At 33.1% G+C, this 18904-nt stretch overlaps 2 protein-coding genes across 2 annotated transcripts; both read right to left on the bottom strand.

The window, feature by feature from the left end:
* Window positions 1-511: 511 nt before the first annotated feature.
* LOC149479892 (ribose-phosphate pyrophosphokinase 2-like) lies at window positions 512-2024 on the bottom strand. The gene has a single exon (XM_089707339.1). It carries the CDS (start codon window positions 1960-1962, stop codon window positions 937-939), a length of 1026 nt encoding a protein of 341 aa, XP_089563465.1. The 5' UTR covers window positions 1963-2024; the 3' UTR covers window positions 512-936.
* A 2916-nt stretch (window positions 2025-4940) lies between these two features.
* Window positions 4941-11552, bottom strand: LOC149479893 (lysosomal alpha-glucosidase-like). Its single transcript, XM_089707451.1, has 6 exons — window positions 11430-11552; window positions 8886-9804; window positions 8075-8282; window positions 6625-6915; window positions 5767-6540; window positions 4941-5307 (listed from the first exon to the last, which is right to left on the bottom strand). Exons 1-6 carry the CDS (start codon window positions 11503-11505, stop codon window positions 4954-4956), a joined length of 2622 nt encoding a protein of 873 aa, XP_089563577.1. The 5' UTR covers window positions 11506-11552; the 3' UTR covers window positions 4941-4953.
* Between the last annotated feature and the right edge of the window lie 7352 nt (window positions 11553-18904).

Here is an 18904-nt window from a genome sequence, read left to right on the forward strand (position 1 = left end):
GGTATCGCATCCTTAACTACCTACAATTTTTTGAAAAATTACACATAACTAATTGAAGTAGGTAACTAAGTAGTTAACTATTATATTATTATGGTATAAATATTTAATATCAAGTATTAATATTTTATGCCTGAGTTAATATACGGCGCCTTTCCAACGACGTCATAATTAATTCCATGATACCAATATTTTAATGAAATTACGTTAAACAAAAACCTCAAATTCGAAGTCCCGAGTGCCTTGGATTTAATTGCAATTCATCTGAATTACTTTACTTTTCTTTGCTACGTTCTTGAATGTTACTTAGAAACGATAAATCACATTACACCACATTCCCCTTTTACTTTTAGCCATGGTTTTGACGCTCACTGTAATTAATCAGAGTGTCAGCTAGGATTACGATTTGTATGGTGAAAACAGTATATCCCAGTAAACATTATATTATTATAAACAAGCTACACTTGGTTCGCACAGAAACAAAAAAGAACGTCGGAAAATAAAAACAGATTATGTTAGGTACCTACTAACTATTATTATTTCTTATGTTTCTTTTGAATAAAATGAGTTTTTAAGATTCCAGCGTTCGAACTCAAACCTTCGTGAAATATTTTTACACTTTCAATTTTATACCGATAACTAAGAAGATGACGCAATTATTGCCTGACAATAAAACATATTAAGTTTATATTGTTTAGTTATTATTAAGATAACACGTAATAATGTTCTGAGGATGATAATATTATACAATTACTTTATATGCATATCTCATTAATATGGATTGCAGCCTTGGTAGCTAAATTAAACAACCTCAAACCAAATATGGATTAACAGTAGGTACATAGTTTATGTCTATAATAGTTATAGATCATTTATTTTAGATTAGTCTTACAAATATAAGTATAGGTAGGTAATATTCTACAGTATACAAGATACGTTTTAATATGGCACGGTAGTGTAGAGATACGAAACTGACTCGGCGTAATGGATTCTTCTTATCGCTTCAGCGAGCATCACAGATATATCCATAGTTTGCAATTTAGGGCACAACTTCATATGTTTATCTTGCGGAATAGTGTTCGTAACAACCATCGCCTCTAGACAAGAATTGTTGATTTTATCAATAGCATTTCCAGCGAGAACTCCGTGTGTAAGAATAGCGTAGATCTTGTTAGCTCCAGCTTCGCGTAATTTCTCAGCACCTTTTACAATAGTGTCACAGGTGTCAGCTAAATCATCTACCATGATAGCGGTTCTGTTCCTTACGTCCCCTACTAATACGGTCGAGTCTTCGTGGTTCGCTCTCTGCCTTTCCTTGTGTATGATCGCAAAATCAATGTCGAGTCTATCAGCGATAGATGTCATTCGTTTTACACCGCCCGCATCAGGCGACACCATAACACTACTTTCCCACTCGGGTATATTATCTTTTATCCACTTTGTGATCGCTGGCTCAGCGTAAAGAATGTCGACGGGGATGTTAAAGAAACCTTGAATTTGGGATGAGTGTAAATCAATTGTTATAACGTGATCGGCACCGGCAACTGATATGAGATTAGCGAGTAACTTGGCGGTGATAGGAGCACGGCTCTTGTCCTTTTTATCTTGCCGGGAATAAGGAAAGCTCGGAATTACTGCTGTGACTCGAGAGGCGGATGCGATTTTGCAAGCGTTAATCATTATTAAGAGTTCCATGAGATTGTCGTTAATCTCCCCACAGCCACTCTGTACGATGTACACATCGTCTCCACGGACGGATTCCCCAATTTCGACATTAGTTTCCTTATTGCTGAACTTTTTTGTCGTCGCTCGACCTAAATCGAGACCGAGTCGTGCGACTATCCTTTTTGCAATATCTGGATGAGAGCTTCCAGAGAATACTTTGATGTTTGGCATCCTTGGTTCTTCTTTGGCTTTACTTTTATTTTGTTCGGTGGTAGGTTCGTGGTCACCAGTTGGTTTCATGAGACTGACTGACGCAAGTGAAGAATCTTCACTTTACGGTTACTGATAGTGAAATGAAATGTTATGTACATAAAATGGCAGATTTATCAAAGTTCAAGTCGGGGTCAGCTCGATTCATATCGCAACCGTAATAGAAGTACATTGTTTGTCACCAAATCACGTTTAAATAACTAAATAAACAAGCACGATTTCATCATGTCAACATGAGAGATACGGTTATATAATTAATTGACTCTATATATAACGGGTGATTTTTTAAGAGGTATAGGATTTGATTTTCAAAAAAAACACAAAAAACTTGAAAATGTTGATGTAATCTATAATGGAATTGATAAAACGATCAATATAATTTAATGTTTGAAGATGATTACATGCAAATGATGGCCACGGCTCCGGTTTAGATGGCCCATTCGCATTTCGGCACACTCTCTACAACATATCGGCCGGTATATCACGAATACTTAAATGCTTCAATATTGGCTACCAGTGCGTCAATCGTTGCTGGTTTATCCCTGTAGGCATAAGAAATAGTCCAAAGACGTTTGATCACGCGATCTAGGCGGCCAATCGACGGGCCCAAAACGTGAGATAAACTGTTCGCCGAAGACGGCTCTCAATTGGGCTATTGTTTCGCGTGCCGTGTGGTATGTGGCACCGTCTTTTTGAAACCACGTGTGAGGCATGTCCAATTCTTCCATTTTGGGCAAAAAAAAATAAAATCGCCAATCGATGAAGTGCATCGCGCACTTCTTAACCGACTTCACACTCTCTTAACCGAGCATGCATTTTGATAGTAAAATTCAATAATTTGCAAGCGTTGTTCGTTCGTAAGTCGATTCATGGTTAAATTATAGACCAAACTGAACAAGTTTGATAAAGACACAAGACACGATTCACGCGTGATCTATCAAAAACAGTATTGCCAAAAAGAAACCAGCAAAAAAATCACCCTTTATATACTCTGATAAATTATGGTTTTATCTCAATTTAACGCCAGGTTTAAAGATTGTAATTTATTATTGTAGAAGGTATGATATCTAGTTACTTGTAACAATTTTAAGTTTTATAGTGTATTTATGTATGAGTAACTACCAGTACCTAATCGAGTTTTTATATTTTTTTAATTCGTTTATTTAGATAGATTTATGAATAGATGTATTTTTTCCTATTTTTAAAACAACATTAAAATTATCTACTTACAAAATAATAATATGATATTGAAGCATAATGCAATACGTAACTAAATAATTGTTTAAGTTTATATTATTTATTGACGAGGTATGGTACTACGGTAGGTCACTTTAAAAATATCTCATCAAACTAAATATATAATTCAAAAGTCTAATTAATTTCGGATCAAACTAAAGTAATAAGCTCATCTACAAATTATTTGAAAAGAAATCTATGAAAGAGATTAATTAATTAGGTATTATTGTGTTTCTCGTCTATCGAATGACGCCAATAATGATACTGACGTGAATCTGATTTATTTATTTATTTATTTGGGTACATCGACAGATCGCGCATACATCATTCCTTAATAATAAATACCTACAAAGTAAGAATATTCTAATGCTTGATCCTATTATAGATGTACACAGCATTACAAGAAAAACTAAAGATAAATGTAGTTAATGGGGATGTTTTATACAAATAAAGTACCTTAGTATATTAATTCAATATTGCTTAATTTTAAAACGTGATGTGATATGATCTGTGCACTTTTCGTTTAAACATTGATAAACTATCGTGAAAAATATCAAGGTTCGGAACTTTAGTGAGGTATTCATTGTAGGTTCTCAATAAGCGAAAAACTGGTGAGTTCGAACCGAGAGTTGTTCTACAAGTTGGAATGCTGAAAGTTCGGATAGGTTTTCTGGGAATCGAACGGGGAGCATTAAACATTATACTATTGAGCAAATCTGGGCTATCGATTGTTCCGTTTAACAATTTAAACAAAAATGTTAGGTCTAGGGTGACTCTTCTATCCTGAAGTTTATCCATTTTGAAAAAAGCTAGTCTATCATAGTAGAATCTGATGATCCTTTGTTAGTTTGTATTACATCCAAAGATAACATCTGATACATTTCTGTACCTCATCATAACTAAGAAATGTTTACAAACATGTCTTTACAAATTTGCATTGATAAATTTTTGAGTTTCCTTCCCTTTTATAAATTTATCTAGTAGAATTCTTTAATTAAAATCCTTTGTGTACATTGTGACAGGAATATTAATTTATAAGTAATTTATTGTATATATAGGTACGAGTGAAGTGAGATAATGGCTTATGGCTATAAAGTATTTCTTCAGTAATAAATATTATTAAAGAAATATTATTTTTTAAAGGCCGGCTCATATAAGTTCTTAGTATTAAAACAGCGTTCAGATAATTCCATAATCTGTATAAATTCGGCCTATTTTCCCACGCTTAACCATATGGAAGCAATAAAAAATTCGTAATGAATACCAAAGTAGTAACTAGGTCAATCTAAAATTAATATTAATTTTCCGTCCATTCCAATATAATTTCTAATTTCTATAATTACTTATTTTTTTGATGTTATTATGAATAATTGTGTTGGAATTATCTTTTATTATTTTTAAAGAGGAGGATTTCGAATCCAGGTTATTTAGCTCTGTGCATTTTATAAGTAGGTTTACGTCAAGTAGAGATAATTTTACCAGAACATTATTTTTATTGGTACTTAACTAGATATTTTTAGAAATAACTAATGTTAGATTTCGATAGTTTCAAAATGGACAGTAATTTTTTAAATTAGATTAGTTTAGTTAGTTTCAAATTTAAAATTCAACTTTTGTCTTTTACATACGGTTACTTAGCTGCGGGTATTTAAGTAAATTGAACGATGAAAATTGTACAAACTATATCTTTTGTCTACGTCTTTGATATTTATATCACCGAAAAAAACACACCTTATATGGTAACATTAAAATAACACAAATATAGAAGTATACTTTAATAATATCTTAAATAAGGTCATATTCAATAACATCATCGTATTCCAAATCACAAAATATAATCCAGTCGTCAATATGTCTGTGCGTATCGAAGTTGTTAAACTGAGTGTCGAGTCCGAATATTTTGATATCTTTAATATCGTCTCTGATGATCGCATTATTCCAATCACATAATGGATTGAAATCGTTCCCTATAGCTGTGACGTATAGCTTCTCTTGCGTAGCCTCAAAGTGAAATGAGATTGTTGGCAGCAAATAAAGATCCCCTGATGCTGAACAGTTTGTAGAATTGTTACAATCCAAGGCGATGATAAGGGAAAAAGACGAGTCTACACGAGTATCTTCTGCCGTTTGACTGACATCCTGAAAAGATAATGTTGTAAGTTAAGAGCTAACTACCATATTAAATATGTAATACCTGGGTATTAAAAACAAATTGAAACAATTGGTATATCTGAAGTAATTTACTAGTTAATTTTTAAAATAGATTTATTTGTTTGAATAATTTTCCTTTAGGTTCACATTCACAGACAAAGATAATAAATACCTAGACAATTTTAATTATTTCCATAACCTTAAATTAGTCTGTTATGAAGTACCTAGGTAGGTAGGTAGGTACTAACTTTGTCTGGGGTACCAATTAAATTAACTTTATTTACCCTGTGGAATCGTTTCGCGTAGAATATGTATAATTAAATCTATTCTTGTACATATTAATTTGTTATTAAGAATATTAGAAATCGTAAACATAACATAATTAACAATGTTTACCATATTTTTTGATAATAAACGTAATTGAATAGAAAAAATATACAAACTTACGTTCTGAAGTAATATTATCGACCCACCACGTATTAAAGTGAGAAAATCAGATTCTAAAGTTGGCATTGTAATAACTTCTCCTTCTATAGATGTTATTTTTTCACCTCCCCACAGTTCGTACCAAGTCCCAGGTGGCATGGTTATATGCACATGACTTTGAAATGGTTGTAGATTAGGAACGATTAACAAATCGTCTCCCACAGCAAATTGGCTATCTATTTCTCGGAGATAATCTGCTTCTGGAAACTGGTAAAACATAGGTCTGAGCAGTGGACCATCTTGCAATACCGTATAGAAATACGGGAGAAGCGACAGTCTCGTATTCAATGCTTTTATCATTCTATTTCTGTACGTTCCATTTACAGAAGTAGGGTCTCTTGGGACGGAGGTAGAATCTATTTTAATCATTGGAAAGTACGTGGCAGCCATGTACCATTTTACGCAGAGATCCGTCTGGTTTGTAGGGAAATATTTATCAGTGTCTCCACAAATTGGTGTAGACCACAGCCAATGTCCTGATATTCCTCCTAGAGCAGCAGCTACTAGTTCCTTATGAAGAATTGACCATAGAGCATCTATATTCTGTCTATTTACAACCACTGATCCATCCATCCAGTGACTGCTAGCTGATGTATATGTGTCGTTACCAATTATTTCCCTGAAGGCGTTTATGGATTCTTGTCCATACGCATTATGCTTGAAAAAATAATCTTTTGTTCTATCTAGTAAGGTGATATTCCATTTGGGAGTGTGTGTGAGCACTTCTCTGAAATTCTGCAAGACAAACAAAATACATTAACAATACAAATGACTACATAAATAGTCAAGAATAATTATAAGTTAATACAAAAAAAATACCTGATTGAAATATGGTAAATACGGAGATGGATCATGTTTAGACTTATTACTGTTATCCAAAGGCCAATTATTTTCCATCACTACTCCGTCAAATTTGATAGAATGAGGCCATACCCTTGACAGGAAATGAGTTGTGGCGACGTCATAAGCAGGATATAATACTGAATCGTTTCCAATTTTACCTTTATACATTTCAAAACTATGAGGCTCATGGTACATGAATAATTGAAATTCCGGCAAAATAGAACAGGCAGGAATTGCTGGTGTATTGTTGTTTTCATTATAGCGTATCTGGAAAAAGAAATTGGAGAAACTACATTACTATGTAGGAACATCCTTTTAATGCTATTACAAGTTCTTAAAAGACGACATTTTTTATAATTGTAGGATATAATTGAACTATAAGGTATGTACTTTCTTAATTGCTTTGGATAGTTTCAAATAGTAAAACCTTAAGTAAAACGTACAAATTTATGTAAGAAATATTTGTCTCTTCAATCATTATGTAGGAGATGAACATGACTCTATATAAATTGATATTATGTTATCAAAAACATCCAACCTAACAGTAGGTCGTATGAATTTGATTATTAAGTATGTTTACTGTTAAAGTCTGGTACGAACGTGTTTCAATTTGTATTGAAGAAAGCTGAAATACACGTTCAAATTCACGTGTACGTATTAAAGTATTGCGTAATAGGAATGCTACAAATGATTACTTTTTGCCGTTGATTTTTTAATAAATATGTTTGTGTAAGAGAAGAAGTTTCATATAATCTCGCAGAGATCATTATTGCCACTACTCTGATAGGTGTATATATTTTTTTCTATAGGAATAAACTAATAGTTTTTCAGCAATCTCCTTAAATATTTATCCCTAAATGCCTTGATATCCACCCTATTAAAATACTATTATTAAACTGTCAAAAGCAATACTACACCAGGCACCCTTTAAATTGGTCGTATTATAATTATATTTTCATTGATAAAAAGTTCAATAACCGGAGTTCGTGAAACCTGACTAAATTGAAGAGATGCTTTAATGCACATATTATATTTCATGCATAAAAATGCAATTTACTTGTGATTATTATGTGAAAACAAAGATTGTTGAACTTTCTCTACCGACCTTAAAAAAGGAGGAAGTTCTTAATTCGGGTTTGTTACCTCAGAACTTTCAACTGGGTAAACCGATGTTGATAATTCTTTCTTTAGTTCTTTAGTTTAGTTTTTTGTTAAAATATAATTATTACATCGGATACTCATAAAACTAACCTCAGTAGATAAGTTATTTTTTGGTTGATTATTTTTTAATTCATAAGTCCACAAGTACGAATTGCTCTATTTATTAAAAAAATCCTTTAAGTAGTTTTAAAGATCTAAGCATACATACAGACATTAGGACAGACGCGGGAAGCGACTTTGCAACTATGTATTGAAAAACACTTACATATGGTGATAAGTGTGGTACTAAACGTCTATTCGCCCGCCGTATAACATTAGCTCCATCAGCAACATCCTGTATATTCTTCTCTTCTATACTTTCACAGCGGTTGCTCGCTAGCACAATAGGTCTATGACCGCAGTGGCTTTCAAATGGTACACGATTTGATGTAAGGGTGGAAATAAACTCACTTAGTTCTTTGCCGGCTGTACCACTGAAAAAAATATATTTTTTTAAATATTTTTCCTACTGAATTCTGTAATTATTTAATGGCTAGGATAATAGAAAGCGGATTAAAAGTCTATGTTTGTTTTATTTTGAAAAATAATTTTGGTATGCATTTTGCAATTGAAGCTCTACCTTTCACTGAAATTCAGACAGTTCATAATATTCATATTAGAGGAACGAAATCAAGTTATTTGTATAATTAATGATTTAGTTATACCATTATACAAATAACTTGATTCTTTGAAACTGAAATCAAGTTATTTGTATAATTAATGATTTAGTTATACAAATAACTTGATTTCGTTACTTTGTTTCTTTGAATAAATATAAAGTGCATTCACCCTTATTAAGCAAGGTGTTGTTATAAGTTTAAAATTAAATATAATTAGACTTTTGTATTGATTAATGAAGTTCATAAAATTATGAATTTGTTGTTCAGACGTTCGAAGCTTGGGCTTATGCTTTTATATATTTTGTTTTATACGTGTCAATAAACAATATCGTAATTAACTTTCCAATGGAATATACGTTCAATATTCGTGTGTAACACATTTTAATTATTGTAAGTAGGTCAATATATTTTACATACCAAATGTGAGCTCCCAGCATCCAATATTCCAGTTTTTTACTACCCCTCATTATTTTCATTGAATCTTTCATCACATCCTTTGGTGTAGGTCCCACGAACAAATGAAACTTCAGTTCAAAGTCCGTTAAGCTCCTAACGATTATATGATTTCCTCTTCTAATCATAATTTCTGTTGGTGCGTTTGTATCTATCAATAACCCATGGTAAGAGCCGTTTATGTGTGCGAATATCAAAGGAACTGAGCTGTATCCTTTGATGTTGTTATACATGATTTTAGTAGTTCCTGGCTTCAAAGGCAATTCGCCTAAGCCGTACATGCCTGCATCCGTCAATTTAAATGTTATTTCCCAAACCCCGTCCGATGCTATTAATGGCCCTCGCATAGTATCAAATATAGTTCCTTGAGGGCCTCTTACTACTATATTCAATTCTGGAGACGAAACTGTGTAAGAGTAATTTTTATTAAATAGCCTCCTGCCAACCTTCAAGGCGTCTCTTGCGTTGTATAAGGTAATAGATAAATGCGTAGCTGTTTCTTCGCTGATTGATAGCCTGATGTTTGTGAGGCTGTTCATTGAATTGTAGGGCACAGTAGATACTCTGGGATATAAGACTTGGTATTCGGACCACGGTCTGTCCATGAGGTATGAGAATCTTGAGGGTAGGCGGTGGAAACAGAAGTTAGTTGTGGGATCGTAACAACATTCTGGGTGGCATTCGTTTTCTGGCACGATGCCAGGTCCACACGGAAGTCTAGAAGTTTCTGCTATAAGACATGATCCAATAGAAAGCTGGAAGTCTCCACTGGGAATAAAGTAGAACTGGTATAGTAATAGGGGAATGATTACAGCTAATAGAAGCAGTGTTGTCAACACTTTTAGCGGACGATTTAGCAGTATGGGCTCGTACCATTTTACGTCTGTAACAAAAGTTCTTTATTAAATTTCTTCTCTACATGTACAGGTTATTTCAAATGATATAATATTATATTGGTTTTAATATATTATCATACAAGGACAGAGTACATTTCTATATTTTAATCAAATAGTACTAAGGGTATGAAAGAATTTTACTCATAAGCAAATTACGAAAATAAAGTCAATTTCTCTGTCACGTTAAATTATAATATCGATAATAATTCTTAATGCGTTGTTTTTATTATGTTAGAAGGTCAACTCTGATATATTAATTTTTTCTCTCATTATAAAAGAAAATACAAGCCACTTGAGAAAAAAGATTTGTAAAAGGTTACATATTATTCCGAACAAGGTCTTATTGAAGTACTCTTAATGGTATAAGTACCTTAATAAGGTGGATGGAAGGTCAAATATTATCGCTCATTATAATTTAAATAACAATAAAACTATATTGCGTATTTGTTCTAAGTAATTTCACTACAAGTGAACTACAACTATAATTCAATCCGTATTTTAATCGTAAGAAAATTAGCTTCAAAAACCTTTTCATCTTTTTCCGCGCGTGCTTTCGTTAGCTTAATCAAAGGAAATGGAATGAGATGCTTCCGCCGTAAAAAGTAGCCTATGTAACTCTCCAGCCTCCTAACTCCAGACAAATAAAATACCAAAAAATCGAGCAGAAAGACAAACAAACGAACACATTTTCACATTTATAATATTCGTAAGGAAGGATAATATTAGGTATTCATCTATGGCCCATAAGGGCGTTATTGCCGATCTCAAATACATAATACAATTTTAAGTTTTAACACATTAATATTCAAAGACGTAACCAGTACTTCCAAAGTTCGCAAGTGCTTTGAATAAAACGTGATTGTATTGTAAAAGAAAACTTTTATGATAATTGTTAACCACACCTAACTTCGTAGCAACGTAGTATTGTAAAGACAATTCATTGACCTTTGTTCGTGGCCTCATTCGACTTATATATAAGTAGCTTTCAGCCCGCGGCTTCACCCGCTTTGTCATAACCTAATAAGTTCCTTCATCGAAAATCAATCTATCTATTAATAAAAACGACATCAAAATCCGTTGTGTAGTTTTAAAGATCTAAGCATACAGACACACAGACGGAAGGTGATTTTGTTTTATACTATAATAATGTAGTGATAAATAAGGATTTTAGAATAAGTGTCGTTCCGTTAGTTTAACTAATTGGTTTAATGATTTTCTATAAAGATTATCCTTTTCTGATCTTCTACTCCTTCTAAAACTAAGTGGGAACACGGTTTGGCCCTTTGAAGTTTCGACTTTGATTTTGTAGCCGCAGATTAGGATTAGGCACTTAAGTTTCTTAGTACTGTTTTAATACAGTTTCAAATCTTATTTAAGATAATTGCGAGCTACACGTGGCAGTCCCTTCTATGAAACTTAGGATAAATGTAAAAATCTACTCGAAATGTTTCCAATTATTTTTCCCAGATGTTATCTACTTCTATTAAAAAATATTGACGGTTTGATAATTCTTTAAAATGTACAAATAAACAAACAAACTGCTTTTAATTCCGTATTTGAATGAGACATCACAAATAGATAAAATATATTATAGTGTTTTTTTAATACTCACGTTTGATGGCATCATAAGAGAATTTTTGATTATCATTACTGTCTTCACTTTTAGAATCATCGATCCTCGGTATCATTTCTATATATTTTTATATTTATCCTTTATTATAAAAATATAACTTGGCACCACTTCATGATTCTGAAATTAAAACACGAGGCAAAAAGTAAGAGGTTTCATAAATTACTTAATTAGGCCGCGAATGTTGTTTCCTGCTACATAATTAACTTGCAAATCTGAATAATTTTGTAATAAAAAGGCCCACTTTTATTGAATAAAAAATACAGTAGGTTTGTATTTTATTTGTGTTTTTTACCGTAACAAGGTGCTTTAAATGTTTTAAAATATTATATTGGTGTCTTTAAAATTTAGTCCAAAGCTTTTATGTAAGTCCCGTGTCCCCTATTGTGGTATGGAGCCTATGTATTATTATTCAAAGATCTGTTTCAATGATCATTTTTCTTTAAGGACTAGTAGGTGATCAGCCTCCTGTGTCCTGCTAGACCGAGACGTTTTTTTCTTGGTCACCACCGAGAATCGAACCCAGGATCTACGCTCACGCATTAACCACTGTACCAAGGAGGCGGCCGGCTCAAAGCTATTAATATTATTATAACAGACACGGAAGTTAGCAATTTAAATTAATCCTTATCTCAACAATTATTAAAGGTCAAGTGATATATCCATAGCTGCATAAATAAATGTGTAAACAACGGTGTATTCAACACAATAATACATTTAACTATTCAAATGCTATTAGTACATTCACGCCCATTATTTATGCAAATGGTGTTATTATCTCATTATAATTTATTAAGTTATGCACACTAGATTCGATTAGGTACTTCGATCATCACACAATTTCATCACTAATCGACAATAATAACTTACCGTTGACTTTATAATAGTCCGATAACAAAGAAAGCACTCACAAATCTTTTATTATTTTGAATTAACATATATAAAAATAAATAAATTATGCGAAATATTCAAACCACTGCGACGTTCAAGACAATACCAATAATTGATAATATTAAACTGATTTTATTGATAACGCCGATAGTGGAATGAAAAATAATGCTAAAGATTATATTTATCAACTGTTTCTTTGTATTATACGCCGCTTTTCACAAATTTATTAGATTGATAATAGGTATTAATTGTAGGTATTAATAGCTGCAACGTTGACGTTGTTAATGCATTCAATACATAGATAGGAGATTAAATGAACGTGCGTAGTTATAAATTGGATGCTCTCACCGCTGAGCTAACGAGTCGAACCTACACCACACCACACAAGTACTGACTGGTCACGGCGGATTCGCCTTCTACTTGAACAGATTCAAGCTGAAGGATAATCCGTCGTGTCTATGTCAGCCTGGAGTTGAGGAGACGGTTCCTCACCTGTTACTGGAGTGCCCAATTTTTGCAAGCCATAGATATGCTATTGAGCAGAAATTGGGCATGGCGATGACGGGTGAGAATCTGCCTTCTGCCCTGGGGGACAAGTGTAGGGATGCGTTCCTACGATATTGTAGAAATATTGTAGTCGTAGTCAACCAAAGGAATAGTGTGTGATATTAGTTTTAGCTCTTTTACTGTGATATAGGATTAAGTTGAGTGTTTTTGTGCCGTCTTTTATTAAATTGGTCATTTATTTTATTTTATCGTATTTTTAAGCAATTATTGTACTTATTTAGTCATTTTATTGTAATTTATACCAGTATTTTTTATCTTGTTTAAAGTATTATTTTATATTGTATTTTTTATTGTATTTTAATTTTTTTTATTGTATTTAAAAAATAAAAGCACAAAATGTCTCTGGACTATAATCCAGAGGTGGCGCGAACACCCTGTGATGACGGGTGCCTTTTAAAAAAAAATTGTTCAATTAACTCTAGCAATTAATACGCCTATGAAAATTTGAATAATCACACATTTGAATATTCGTCATCTCAGTCTCCTTTACTAGATAGGTATTATGCCTCCCCTAGAGAAAAGTATATTTAAATAAAGGATCCGGCGACCTGGATAGAATACCTGTTGCATTTATGATAATATGATTACAGAATACGACGGCATAGTTCCTTACTCTTAAAATGTAGTAGGGGAGAAGGGCCCAAAGGCCTTACCGAAAAATTAAAAAAAATGAAGTTTGAAAAGAAGTTAATCCATTTATTTTTTTGCCAAAAGTTCCATTAATAACTACTTTTGAATGCTAAGTGGTTAAATTTGTCAAAAGTTAACGTATATAATAATTATTAACAGATTACTAAAAGCCTACGATTGCCTGCTTTGCCCGAAGGGGAGGCCTAAAGCGGGCTTTCGTTTAGGGCAAAACGGGCAGTAGTTGGGTAAAGCGGGCAGGCCTGGATTTAAACAGTAGATTTCAAAATATACAGCCACAAATAATATATATAATAAATAGAGTAAAAGACACAAAAATATTTTATAAGTTATGTATTTCAAACAGTCATACAATTATTTTTAAATGTATATATGAAACAAAGGAACTTCTTAGGAACTTTAAACTTTTAGGTACAATATTTCCAGATATATCTGAAATAATATTTAAAAAAATAACGCCCTGTTTACAGTCTATCATTATTTAGTCTCTAATAAGCGATACAATTATTTTATATATTTATTTATTTATAAATCCTAAAATAGGTAGGTAGGTATACAAGTTCCAAAAATTCTTGTTTAGACAGCCCGTAAAATGAAGAGTCCATGTGGAATACGTATTCCAAAAGCTCAATTTCTTGTTCCGTAGAAAAGACAGTAGTAAACCTACCAAGCTTTACATTACACGAACCCGATTTAGATGTATGCAATGTCGTTCTTGGAATCCCATTTTTAATTGTTACTTTTTTGACAGGTTTCCCTAACTCTTGCACTTCTCGTTTTGCTTGCTGCATAGTTGAGCGTTGCCATGAGGCTTGTGAAGTTTTACGCTTATATTTACGCCGGTTATAAGCGGTCATCTGAAAGGAAATTAACAAAGGAATGTAACATTTTAGCGGACGGGGCAAAGCGGGCGCGTGCCCGCTTTACCCTGCCCGCTTTGCCTTTTTCGACATTTGAAAGGTTCAGACGAAATTCTACCTCAAAATTTTTAGACACGTGGATTTTTATGGAACCAAAATATGGCCAGATAGCCACTAAATAACTAACAAATTTTGGTTAAAGGATTGTAAACACCAAAATAAAAAGAACACATATTACATACCTTGCAATATTTTAAAAAAATCGTCGAAAAACATTTATTTGTTGCAGCTTGTAAATGCGTGCTCGCAAGAGAATCCAACGACTGCCGCAAGGTGGGAGGGGTGCGGGGATCGTGCTCACGAGTCGCGCGCGTGCCATTATTTAAAATTCCGATACTATACTGAGTGCCCGCTTTAGGCTCTGTGCCCACTTTAGGCCCCTTTCCCCTAACTTTCTTTTATTTCAATGTAGTCTTTACTGTAATAGGTATAGGAACTTTAAATCCAAGCCAAGTTAGCGATATAATCCTCTCTCTAATACTTCCAGACAGTGCTGAGATTTACAGACTGCTGACATTAAGGTCTATCAGTTATATTGGTGTATAATCTTAAGGACACACGTATGATAATTTGTAGGCTTGGGTTGTTGAGGAAGTGATTTTGAGGAAGAGGAGGAGGAAGAGGAATTTTCACACACAAATTTAGGGGATGCGGATGAGGAAGAGGATATTTTTTTGAGGAAGAGGATGCGGATGAGGAAGCGGATGAGGATGAGGATGATAGGAAATTATAATCAAAATTAAAAATTAAAACAAAAGCCATTCTCCTGTCTGTACATATTGATGTTGGGGGAGGTTAGCTCGCCCGATCGCGAATTTACAAAGCCTCTAAGTACTATACTATTTGAGTCACGAGCCGGACTCAGATGAGCTTTTGTTTATGCATATTACTCGAAAAAACCTAATCTATCTCAGTGCCAGAAGCGACATTAGGCGATTTCCACAAAAAAAAAACTAACTGGTAGATAATATTATGTAAGCTTAAACAACTTGTTTGTTTTTTAATTTAAAATGACTTTTGACATTCGATTCATCATTTTGATATCTTTGGTAAAATATGTTTCTTCTGAGTACCTACCTATGAGAGAAAATGTTATATTATTATGTTTAGAGATAAGTGTTAGGCGCAGATATAAATATGGCGGTAAGACTCTACTCTTATTCGTTAGTAGAGTCCGACTCGTAACTCAAATACATACATATATTAGTTTAAATAGGCTTTGTAAATTCGCCGCCCGATCGGATCAGCATCCTCATAAATTTCCTCTAAATTTTGAGGAAGCGATAGCGGAAGAGGATTTTTTTATTTTCATTTTTGAGGATGCGGTAACGGTAGAGGAACCCAAAATATTGCGGAACTTCCGCATTATGAGAAAGCGGAAGAGGAATCCTCAACAACCCTATTGTAGGCTGTTAGAAATTAGTATAAACTTATAAATCTTTAATTATCTTTATATACAGCGTGACATTGGCAAAATAGTGGCAACGCAGTACTTATATAAAAAAATTGAATAAGGTACTATAAATACATTTCTCTATTTTGTGATGTATTTGATTTTTAATGTAGGTATTTTATACTATATTTTTTGTGATTAATGTTTGAAGCCTCATTATATACAGCAGCAACAAATGTGTACACTTAGTATAGGTATATAAGCCGAATAGGCCTTTTACATAAGCGCATAATATAAGGTCTATATATACCCTGTATATGAAGTACAAATATATTATAATCTAATTGAATGTCAAACTGACTGATAATAGAAAGTCATTAAAACAAGTGATAAACAAACCAATATTTAAACGCAAAGTTCAAACAAAATTGTAAATAAATCTGCCTATACAAATATAAGAAATCAAACACCTACTTATCTATAAACTCTATCACTCTATCAATTAAACAGAACTGCATCAAAAATTCGTTGCGTAGTTTTAAACACAAGCATACATAGGCAGATAGACGGCGACAGCGACTTTGTTTTATACCATGTAGTGATTATTGATTTGCTGATCTAAGAGTTTGATAAAATCGTGTATTTTGAATTTTTATCCGAAAGTTTCCACTTTGAATTCCAATCATCTACCTGTCTTATGAAGAATATGTAAATTGAGTTGAAAATTCGGTTTCTGCCTCATTAGATATTTCCAGATCTCATTAAGTAAAATTATAGTAGATTCCTAAGGATCGTGCATTTTTATTTTTTTTACAAAATAAGTTTTTGCTTGGTGAATTAATTTATTATCGTATGCTGTTATTTCGAATTTTTCGCTTCAATTGCGTAATTTGTATTTCTAGAATTAGAACATCATACAAATTAATTTGGTGTATTTTTTATTAGATATATTAAAATATAATAAAAAATACACCAAAGAAAGATAAGACAACGACTAGTTAAAACGAGTCGTTGTCTTATCTTTCACATTTTATTTTATTATTTCACACTACGTTATTTTTTAAATGTTAAATGTGTGAATATAATTATAGAGAAACAAGAAAGTACATTTTAACATAAATAAAATACTGATAAATAAATCATCATTGATAAACGTGGTTGTTATCACAGTAGAGAGTAAAGTTAAATTTAATTTGATATCTTAGGCCCTTCTCCCATTACAATGCTTCTAGAATACGATACTTACTCGAGTAGAATACTAGTTAGACATTTGCTCGCTACCCGATGCTCGCATATTATGCGACTAAAAAATGACTAAATTCATCATTATTATGCCTCGTTTTTCTGGACGGACGTTATGTCGAGCGATTCCAGTGACGACGTAAAAGTAGGAAGTAGGTACTGGATTCATCCATATATTGAAAGAAACATAAATTGTAGAGTTTTTGTAGCCGCTCGAGAACTACAACATGATGATAAGAAATTTTTATCTTTCTACCGAAGAGATACGCGCGAGACGCGACGCAAAAGCGACCAACACGGTGAGTCGTGCACTACTAGTCGCGGACGTGAAGGCTACCGGTAGCGTAGTGTGCGAGCCTACAATCATACAAATGTATGTGAGATACTCCGCGGCGACTGGTCTACGAGACTTGCAGGATACTTGAATCGCCTGTGCGTATCGTAATGGGAGGAGGGCCTAACTTTTAGCAAAAATTAAAAGGTGCTCGTTATTTAGCTCAAATGACATCTCTCAAAATTGAGAAATCTAATTTAACAAGGAAAATCCTTTTGAAGGATTTAATTATAATCGTGTGTAATTTTACAGCTTTGGATAAATTAGATTTTATATGATTTAATGAAATTAATATATCATTCATAAAGCATAAAAATATAGATTAAATGTGAGCTCGGTCATCGGTACGGTCGGTACAGTCGGTATTCATTATTCAAAGATACCAAATTCGTCGTCATACTCCATGACGTAACGGTACTACCATGACGCGACCTTGAAATTTTACTCTCAACGCGTCTAAAGAAGTTTCACTTCAATAATTATGAAAATGTATCTATTCGTTCTGTAACTGTATCCACAAGACTTCTTAGGTATTAAGATGAAAGCGATAGATTCATAGAAAAGGATGTAGTTGAGATGTTACTCAGTCAAATTGAAGAAATAAACATGTTTTGGAATTTAATCAAAGGTTAGTTTTATTTGCGTTTAATATCTTTATTTATCGATACATGAAATGAGGTTGCGGGAATCTTTAATATTTAAGAGGACTACAAGAGCTAGCTGAACTTGAGTGACTCGCGCATACATTAACACAATCGACGACGCGACGGTTGATGGAGATCACGATTTTAGATTTTAGACAGATTTTAGTCCTCTTGACGGGTTTTGTTTTATTTCCCATACTTAATATTTACAACAATTTACAAAATTACAAATAATTTATCAGTTTTAAAGTAAGTAAAATGGACACTACAATAAAAACAAACAATTCGGCCGGTACTGTCGGTGCACAGGCGTTCACGCACACATGCGTATGTTTTTGGTTTGGTAATAAGAATTTGCGATTTACACGAAATCTATTGATTGGACTAAAAAATAAAACACTATTATTCTAGTATGTTGCTTGTAAAATTAAAAATTGAATATTTTACGGATATAATGGTATAGAATATTTATATCGATTTGAATAAAAAAAATAAAAAAGAATATATTTTTTTTAATTTTTAGTTAGTTCGATTCGGGCGCGTTCCCACCGTGTCGTGACGACAGATAATCGTGTAGTTTTAAGTGTCGTGGCTTATATGTTTAAATGGAGGTGTTCACATTTAGAACGATACAATTTACTGTCGTCTACGACAGTTTTTGCAGTGACGACACTTTGTCGGGACAGTGGGAACGGCAAGCACGACAGTCGTAAAACGATAAAAAAATCGTGGACGGCAACTCTATGACGTCCATTGAATTCAGGAGAGTAAACGCACTAGTAATCACCAAGCGAAGGCAGAGGCGACTAGATTTGTAA

This window comes from Colias philodice, chromosome 19 (assembly GCF_061535455.1).
Source record: "Colias philodice isolate Cphi_HAF_F1 chromosome 19, ilColPhil1 Martin Lab GWU primary, whole genome shotgun sequence".
Taxonomy (NCBI): domain Eukaryota; kingdom Metazoa; phylum Arthropoda; class Insecta; order Lepidoptera; family Pieridae; genus Colias; species Colias philodice.

Coding starts and splice junctions, on each gene's coding strand:
- LOC149479892 (XM_089707339.1), bottom strand. CDS start 1,962: ATGAAACCAACTGGTGACCACGAACCTACCACCGAACAAAATAAAAGT.
- LOC149479893 (XM_089707451.1), bottom strand. CDS start 11,505: ATGATACCGAGGATCGATGATTCTAAAAGTGAAGACAGTAATGATAAT. Junction 9,805..11,429: donor CTCTTATGATGCCATCAAAC/GTGAGTATTAAA, acceptor CTTTTGTTACAG/ACGTAAAATGGTACGAGCCC. Junction 6,541..6,624: donor ATTTACCATATTTCAATCAG/GTATTTTTTTTG, acceptor TTTGTCTTGCAG/AATTTCAGAGAAGTGCTCAC.